Raw genomic sequence first — 9106 nt, forward strand, 5'->3', positions numbered from 1 at the left:
AAAAAGGCAATAACTTTGGGAACCAACCTGCAGATGTCTTCCATGACTAGGCTTGCAAATTTCTATAATCACTCTGAGAGCAAAGATATCTTCCGCAGTCACTTTAAGGCAAGAGTGAACATTTGAAAGAGATGCACAGTATTTGCTACTGTAGATCTGTCAATTTAGTTGACCATAACTGTGAAGAGTTTCTGGCTGAAAATTAGCCTATGTATGTCATAAGAACAAGTAACAAAGCATCTTCTTGTTTCCAAAGAAACCTAAAGCACAGTCATGTAGCCAGGAGATTAGCAAATTCAGTTTTCCGAGTTGTTTATTATCAGTCCTTTATAAGAAGGCTGACAACAAGTCAAGAAGTTTTTAAGTCTGCCTCAGAAAACAAACAGAAAGGTTTTATGAAGCCTCACTCACTTAGCTTTCTTTGTTATAGATCCTTCCGGTTGGTGGACAGGAAGACTACGAGGGAAACAAGGTCTTTTCCCCAACAATTATGTCACCAAGATATAAAAGACTTTCAGAAAAATAAAAAATGGCATGAAGTTACCAGTGTTGAGGATATTTTTCCCTTGCCTTCAGGATACTGATCTCCCAAGATCTGCCATTCTCAGCAGTACCTTTCACCAGTAAAGTTGCATACAAGAAGAATATTATTCACAGCAGACTTAGATCCTCTGTCTCAGAACCATACAGCAACGGATATACTGACAAATTATTTATTATATTTAAAACCTGGTTTTCACACTTCCCAAGTGAAGAATACCCAAACTTACCATCATCCTGAAACAGAAAGGTGCTTTACAATCTGGGACCACACACCTGGAAATGGGTATATTAAGTGCCTCTAGTTGATAATAGTCTTTTTAATTGTCTAACAAAGATCATGTTAAAAGCACATTTTTTCTAATGCACATGATTCTGGGGAACATATTAAGTATGCTGCTACTTGTTACTATGTTCAAAAGATTTAGGGTGTTTTGGGGTATTCGCCATCTAAAAACCTAACACGATGGAGTGTATTTAAGTAATTTTGTAGAGGTGTAATGGAACTGGGTGCATTTGTGTCTAGGGTCTCCAGCAGGCACTACAAGAAGTTTAAACAGAAAAATGCTTAGTAATGCTAAACAATGTTGCCTTCAAGACTTATATTGGAATGTGGCTGGCCCATGTTGGATTTATGTTTGATGCTCCACCTGTTACGTTTATGCAGAGCTGTACATTTATGGAAACAAATCCTATACTGTATATAAAAACTGAATATATTAGAAACGTGTATGAATGTATAATGCTATATTCCACTGTTCTTACTCATAGAAGTTCTACTATGGTTTTTATGCCAGGTACTTACAGATATGCAGTACTCCTCCTGATTTCTAAAAGCAGAAGTGTTACTGTTTAAAGTTTGATTGCCTCCCACACCATTTAGAGTTGCTGCTGTCTGCCATAGTTACAAGCATTCATTGCTTTGCCTTCCAAACCTCCATGAAACAAAACAAGAAGCAGGTAGCTTAACAAGTCTGTTCACTGTGCACTTTGCTTTCAGATATTATACATGCTAACGTCTTAACCACCACCTGTTTGATTTTACTGTCATGATTTTAAATAAAAAAATAGCCCTTCCTGTGCTCTAATTCAGATTGTTTTTGCTATTGCCCAGCTAAGCCTTACATACTGCATTTTTTTTTAGTTTACACAAATCAACATACACAATTTTTATAACTGCTCTTAAGATGCCAAATCTTGAATCCTATCCCTCCAAAGCCACTCGCCCAGGCTTAATTTAGGCACACAAACATCTCCATTAACAGATAACAGAATGCAGAATGCATTTTTTTTGTATTGGAACTAGCAGCTAGAAACTGTGTCTCAGTCCAGGAGAGAACTGCATAGACTTGAGTGATCAAACACTTTTACTCCCCAATACGCTTGCAGTAAGTGCTAGACTCAAATTACCTGTTTTATTCTAGAGAAAAGACACCTGCCTGTGAAGATCAACACTTGCAGCTCCAACATTATTCCACAGATATATGTCTAGGATGTCATGGGTGCCTAGGTAGTTTCATAGTTCTGGGGTTTTGCTTCTACATCAGAGCCAGCACATCCATGCAGGAGACAGTGAAGGGAGGTAATGACTACAGCAAATTTACAGAATATCTTAAGGCTGCAATTTAACATTAAAATATATTTTAAGTACTACCATCAACAGAAAAGCATAAATGAAGCAAGGCAAAAGAACTGAGGTACTTACAATGCTTGTACTCCTTTGAGCATACCACTAGTTGTGATCACAGGGATTGTCTTCTGCCTCTGCTCTTTGTTTAGGCATACGAAGATACAAAAATGAGTTGTCCATCACTCTACTACCTAAACCACAAGGCTGTATCTGTTCCAGCCTATTTCTTTCCCAAGCTTGAAGCCAAACTACTTCTTGAATACTTCTCTGGGACAACACACTGCAAGAAACTACACAATGAACATCCCTTAAGGGATACCAAGGAAGGATTAACGGTCTGCCTACTCTTTAAAAGGGAGAACAAATTACCAAATATAACCCACTATGAATCCAGATTATCACTGGAAACAACCACAAAGAATAATCACCCATGTCTATGTGCAAATTGCATCAGCCACTCACTTTGTCAAGTGTTCTACTAGGATATTAAATGGCAGGCATAACTGCTTTTTTTATTTTATTTTTTTTTGAAAGAGAGGAGCTTTATTTCTAGGTATACAGTTTTAGTACAAAGCAAGTTTAAAACTTCAGAGTGAGTCTGTTGGTGGTAGGGCTGGAATACTATTTACACAGGGCAGTAGTTTTTCCTCAGTAGGCAAATGAGGATGACACAAAGTGCATATATCATCAGAATACATCTGCCTAGGGTTATAAGAGTGATGCAGCTAAGTCCTTGATAGTGTTACAGTTCAGTTGAGGGATTGTGCTGATCCTCAGGAGTTTGCTACTTGCATACTTGTTCTTTACAGCCTGCAGAGAAATAGTGTTAAAGGAAGTTTACACACATGCACAGTACTTCAATCCAGGCAGACAATTTAGAGTTAGTCTGACTGTTTTGAAAACAAACAAAAGTAAGGGTTAGAAGTGAACCAGCAGGCAGAGTACCAACAGTAGTTTAGATAAAGTTTTGATGTTAGTACTGATGACTGACCCTCTCAGAGGCTTGTCAAAATAGCGCATGCTGTAAGGTAACATTCAAAATGTTCATCTGTGAAATCCCAACATGCAGCAAAGGTGGCTTTCTAAAGCATTAGAAGACTTACTTAAGTAGATATACTTACAGTATATTTTGTTAAGTTTTCATTTACTTTGACGACGTTCTTAGCCATATGCTGCATAGTCATTACGAGGCTGTCTTCTGTATACCCAGTATAGTACTGCTGCTTTGTACCCTGCAGCACAACAGTAAGAAATTTAGGATCTACAAAGGGGGGGAATTCTGCTCAAGACACAATCATTTAAGTTCACTAAAGCCCCAGGTATCAACTGCTAGCCTTGAGTGCTAGGAGTTGTAGGACTGTCAGTTGAAAAGACAGATTCAGAATAATTTTTAGTATGCAGGTGGAAGACTAAACACATCAATGCTGAGTCACATTTCTGCACCATACAGAACAACAAAAACAAACCTTGCAAGAGTAAGTAATAGCTGAATTACAATTCACACTCCATGATTTAATCTAGCTTACTTGCAAGCTACATAATCAAGATCTACTTTAAAAAAAAGAAAACAAACAAAAAACCCAAAACAACAAAAAATACAATATGCTCTCCTGTAACTCACTTTCATAAGAAAAGCCTCCATCAAATCATGGTATTCATATAGAAAAGAGTAAGTTTTATTTTCATTTTTCTATCAGCCTGTCTGATCTCCAGCATTACACGATTTCCAAATGTATTTTTTTTAAACGGTTTAAATGTATGGAGGAAAACCCCCTTGATTTTGATTACAATCCTTACCCACTTATCATGGCCCAGAAGCTTCTGCGACAAGCACAGCGCAGCAGCTGCGATCTCTGAGGGGTGACAGTGCACCATGTCGTAGTCTATCAGTGTCAGTTCCATTAGGTATTTTGCTAGCGTGTGTTGCTCAGCGTCCGCCTACCAGAGTGAGAGTTTATTAGTGCACATTATAATACCTTATACCTTATCATAATAGAATTAATAACCCTGAACTATCAACTTAGAAATAACTCGGCAAAACAATAGTCAACAACTTAATGAGCAATTTCCTCTAAATTCTAAACCTGTCTAGCAATCTTTGGAATTCAGACACAGTCAGAGAAGCATTTAACAGAAAATGGCAGTATTGAGCACTGGGATACCCAACCAGGGCTGCAAGTGCTCCCTCTACAGCAGGCAAATCCAACCCACAGCCCAGCACAGACAGCAGTGCAGCCATCCCCTGCCCCATGCTATAAAGGCAGCAGCTCTTCACCACAGAGCAGCCCCATGCACACCCCCATCGCTCAGCAACAACCAAACCATCAGTGCTCTATTAATACTGTGTTGACTGAAAGCAGGGCACAGGAAAGGCAGTGCTGCGCAGTGCTGGTTCAAGTGATGGCAGGTAATCGTATGCGTTTTGATTGCTGTTTGGAGCAGCGTTTAGCCATAGAATACGCAGCTGTGCTTTCCGTTTTGATAAAGGTGTTTGAGAATAGGTTTCAAAACTGCCAAAAACTCACCCATTTGTTCTCATGACACCATTTTCAGTTGATACAAATACATTGCATGCACATTTTCAAATGGAATGTGTGGAGTTACAATCAGATTTCAACTCAAGAATCTGATCCTGCCTCTTTACCAGACTTTTGTAAGACTTCTTATGAGAGAAAAATAATCCTTCACTTCACAACCATGCCTTATTCATGTCATTGCTTTTTAGCAGTACATACATTTGTGAACAATTATCAAAGTATGAAGTACAGTAAGATTTCATCTATGATCTGATGAACACCTTAAGAGCTCACTGAGAATTACAGCCATATCCACTGAACAAGACTGATGCGTTAGTTTCACAAAAACACCGTCAAATATCCCACTAGTTTTGTGTTTTTAAACATTTTAATATTAAAAACTAAAATGCCTTATTACTTATATATTGATGATATTGAATATTTTCTGAAGACTACTCCAAAAGTAACACCTCCTATTTTATTATGTTGGCCCATGATATCAGAGTTGGATGTTGATGGCATGGCAATGAAGGTTGAACCTTCCCACCAACTTCCCATTATATTTTGTTGCCATATAACAGATGGCAGTCTGACAGAATGGCACATTTTTATGAGTGTGACATGCAGGCTCTTGCTCACCACTGGTGCAAATGCATAGGTAATGGTGATGACTAGAGTGAAGACTGTTTTCTAGCTGAGAATCTGCCCTACCAAATAGTGTTATTGTGCTCTTCGTACCTGCTGTAGTTTCCATGGAAATAAATAGGAGGCATTATTTTTGGAGCAACGTATGTTTTTGCAACCCAAGACAATTCCTCTTTACTCAACACAGACCAGGCAAGCCAAAAGGATGGACACCTGTGCTCTAGAGGGTGAGGATGGAGTATAGAATGTGCTGAATAGATTTTCATCAACAATTCATCTAGCTTCAGAAGTTACTCAGTTACTAACTTAACTTACCTAAGTTACTAACTACCAGAAGTTAATGATCTACTAAGGCAAACATACAAGCCCAGCTAAAGTGCTCATCCACCAACACGTGCAGCATAGGGAACAAGCAGGAGGAGTTGTGAGGCGTGTGCATGCCTACAGGGCTGTGATGTCAAAGGCATCACTGAGATGTGGTGGGGTGACTCTCACAACTGCAATGTAGGAATAGACGGGTATAAACTCTTCAGGAAAGAGAGGTAGGAGAGAAAGGGAGGGAGTGCTGCCCTCTCATCAATGACCACCTGTTGTTCATGGAGCTCCACTTCCATGATAAACAAGGATAAACAAGGAGCTGACAGAGAGTTTTAGGGTTTGGGTTAAAGGGAAGGAGACATCATAGTGGGGGGGGTCTGCTACAGGCCAACTGACCAGGAAGATAGGATAAATAGATAGGAGAGCTTCACATTCACAAAACATGGACTTCAACCACCTCGATATCTATTGGAAGGACAACCCAACAGTGCACCATAAATCAAAGAGGTTCCTGGAATGTGTTGTGATAGCTTTCTCTCCCAAGTAGCACAGGAACCCATGGGAAAAGGTGCTATACCAGACCTTGTTCTCACCAACGAGGAAGGACTGGTGAGTAATGTGGTGGAGTTCAAAATCTTCAGGGTATCAAAGAGGGTGTGCAGCAAGCTTGCTACTCTGGACTTCAGGAGAGCAGACTTTGAACTCTAAGTTCTAAGAGAACTGCTTAGCAGGGTGTCATGGGAAAAACGAATCCTGTGGAGGGAAGAGGGGCCACCAAGAAAGCTGGTCAGTATTCAAGGACTATCTCTCCTCCAAGCCCTGAAGCAGTGCATCCTGAAAAAAAGGAGGCAGGAAAGAAGGCCAGGAAGCTTCCGTGAATCAACAAGGAGCTCCTGGACTTACGTAAGCTCAAAAAGAAAGTCTATAAGGAGTGGAAGCAGGAACAGTTCACCTGGGAGGACTACAAAAGAAGTTGCCTGAGCAGCCAGACATTAGATTAGGAAAGCTAAAACCCAGACAGAATTATACCTAGCCAGTGACATCAAGAGGAACAAGAAGAAATTCTGTATACATATACTCTATATAAACACTTTTTTTTTTTTTTTTTTTAAACCCTAGAGAGCAATGGAGCACTGGAAGACATTAAACAACTAAGTTGTAGAGTCTCCCTCATTAGGGATATTTAAAAGCCACCTGCACACGATATAGGTGAGCAGCTCCAGATGCCTTTAGTTGAGCAGGGCAAGAAGCTGGACCCACTGGCCCCCATGGTCCCTTTCAACTTCAGCCATTCTGCAATCCTGTGACACATGAAGAGTCTAGATAGTGAGGACAAGTACCCACCTCCCCAGCTTTTGATGCTCTTCTTAAGAAGTGAAGTGGAAGAGGCCGTCCCAAATCAAAGTTCAATTCTTTCAGAATCGTGATCTCCATTTCTCTAACTTCAGCACTGCTGTAGGCATTGTCAGTAATATAAACGAAGTCTGCTATATCAGGAGAGTACATCTCTTCATATTTTGAGGCTAGAAGCAGCGCTGTTACACCCACCAACTGAAGCCTCTTACGAGATACTGGATGACTCTGCAACACAGGAATTGGAAAAGCACACCTCAAAATTTAAACTCTAGACAAACATTATAATTCATCAGCTTAAAATGCCATTTTTTTCTGTGATTATTAAAAACATAATTGAGATTTTCTGCGTCAAAAGCATTCCCACAATAAGTTCAAAGAATCACTGCTTTAGATTTAAGATGCTATGTTACAGAACTCTCAGACAAACCTGAGAGTTTCCTGGGATAAATCCTAAATGTCTTTATAACCAGTTATTGACCAAATCTCCCTGTCTAAATACACGTTGATAAACACCTTTGTGACTTACTTGTAAGAAGCGGTCCATAATTGCAACACACATATACAGTGTTTCCTGAAGAAGCTGGAATCTTGAGTGGACCTGGACAAGCCAATCAACTAAAATTGCACGCATACGTCCATTGATCGTCTTCCCATCAAGGTAATGTGGGCGCACAGATTGCTGCAGCTGTTAAGAAAAAGAGCTGCATGAGCAACAAAATTAACACTCCACTGCAGTAGCGCAGACTCAGTATGTCATACCTCAAGCTGTCTCAGATACAGGTAGATATCTTTTACATAGTCACTACATAGCTGGGGGTTCTCCGAGTCATCCGCATCGATGTCTTCTACGTTGTGGAGCAACACATCAGAGAAGGCTTGACACAGATCCTCCTCTTGCATAGATACATCCATAGGGACAGGGGACAGAACCTAAGAAACAGATCACGGCGCTTTCATGTCTACTGACGAAGCACTGTTGTTTCTTTATTCACCCACTTTTCTAGCATAACAACGTATAATGATTAGAAGCTGAAAGGGTTTGCATCCCAGCATAGCAAGCTTTCACCAAGATGCCACACATTATACCAAACCTTCAAGACAAAAGCCTGCTTTTCCAACATGGAAATGGAATACAGCTACAAATAAAATTTGATGTTACGGCTCTGGCTAAGCCCTAAGAAGCAGATTAGTATTGTTACTGCCTACCTTTGAAGCAGTAGTAGTGTCTTTGACTGCTTGATTCACAGCAGCTGGAGGTTTAGATGGTGCAACTGTATTTGTCACCTTGCCAGGTCCTTTCGTAGCCCTTACTGATGGTTTGATACAGTCCGTTTTCTGTAGTGAAAACAACAGCTATTAGTACATAGCTAGTTAAGTACCCTGTCCCTACTGACAGATTTCAAGTGTACTTTACCTTAGGTACATTGGATCCTCTTGTAACTTTGTTACCTATTTCTTCCAAAACAGCCCTTTTACCAGTCACCTGAGCTTTGGCTTTGCCATTATGTCCGGTCACAGCATTCTCCATCCCCCTCATGACCTACAGCAATAAAATCTCAGTGAGTGAAGTTTGCCCAATTTTTTATTTTCGGATGTTTAACTACATGACAGCACATACCACCCTACTGGCACACCTCTACGCATACTTATTACTTAACCAGGCTTCATTTCCTACACGTGCACACAAGATCAAAAGAAGAAGCCAAACTGTTACAGAGAGCACTATGGAATGGAGCTGCACGTTCAGAACAACACACAAATCCTCATTCCTCCTCAAACCCTTTTAACGCCAAGCTAGGTAGGAAGCAAGCACCTGTTTACTGTATTTACCCACTTCAGGACTACAGCAACAATTCCACTCGGTCGGGGAAAACGCTCTTTTTATTATAGATGAGGAAATTATCTTACGTGGATGCAAGCATACCCTGCTTTCCACTGCAAAGAATCACAGGACAGCTTCGGTTGGAGAGGACCTTGAAGCTCCAACCCCCTGCCGTGGGCAGGGCTGCCAGCCAGCAGTTTCCAAATATTGAAAGCAGCCTTCAGTAAAGCTTACTTTAAAGAAGTTTTTTTTCCCCTCCTCCTCCCCCGCACGTGTCCC

At 40.5% G+C, this 9106-nt stretch overlaps 2 protein-coding genes across 2 annotated transcripts in view; one reads left to right on the forward strand and one right to left on the reverse strand.

The window, feature by feature from the left end:
• Positions 1 to 2656: 2656 nt before the first annotated feature.
• On the reverse strand, positions 2657 to 8571 carry CCNB2 (cyclin B2). Its single transcript, XM_003209404.4, has 8 exons — positions 8420 to 8571; positions 8212 to 8340; positions 7765 to 7935; positions 7532 to 7690; positions 6994 to 7230; positions 3968 to 4108; positions 3292 to 3402; positions 2657 to 2980 (listed from the first exon to the last, which is right to left on the reverse strand). Exons 1-8 carry the CDS (start codon positions 8540 to 8542, stop codon positions 2879 to 2881), a joined length of 1173 nt encoding a protein of 390 aa, XP_003209452.1. The 5' UTR covers positions 8543 to 8571; the 3' UTR covers positions 2657 to 2878.
• Positions 8541 to 9106, forward strand: part of MYO1E (myosin IE) — a 32800-nt gene continuing 32234 nt past the window's right edge. The window contains exon 1 of the mRNA XM_010717378.2: positions 8541 to 8564. Coding sequence (XP_010715680.1) covers positions 8541 to 8564 — 24 coding nt within the window. The remainder of the gene's footprint in view (positions 8565 to 9106) is intronic.

The sequence above is a fragment of the Meleagris gallopavo genome, chromosome 12 (genome assembly GCF_000146605.3).
Source record: "Meleagris gallopavo isolate NT-WF06-2002-E0010 breed Aviagen turkey brand Nicholas breeding stock chromosome 12, Turkey_5.1, whole genome shotgun sequence".
Taxonomy (NCBI): domain Eukaryota; kingdom Metazoa; phylum Chordata; class Aves; order Galliformes; family Phasianidae; genus Meleagris; species Meleagris gallopavo.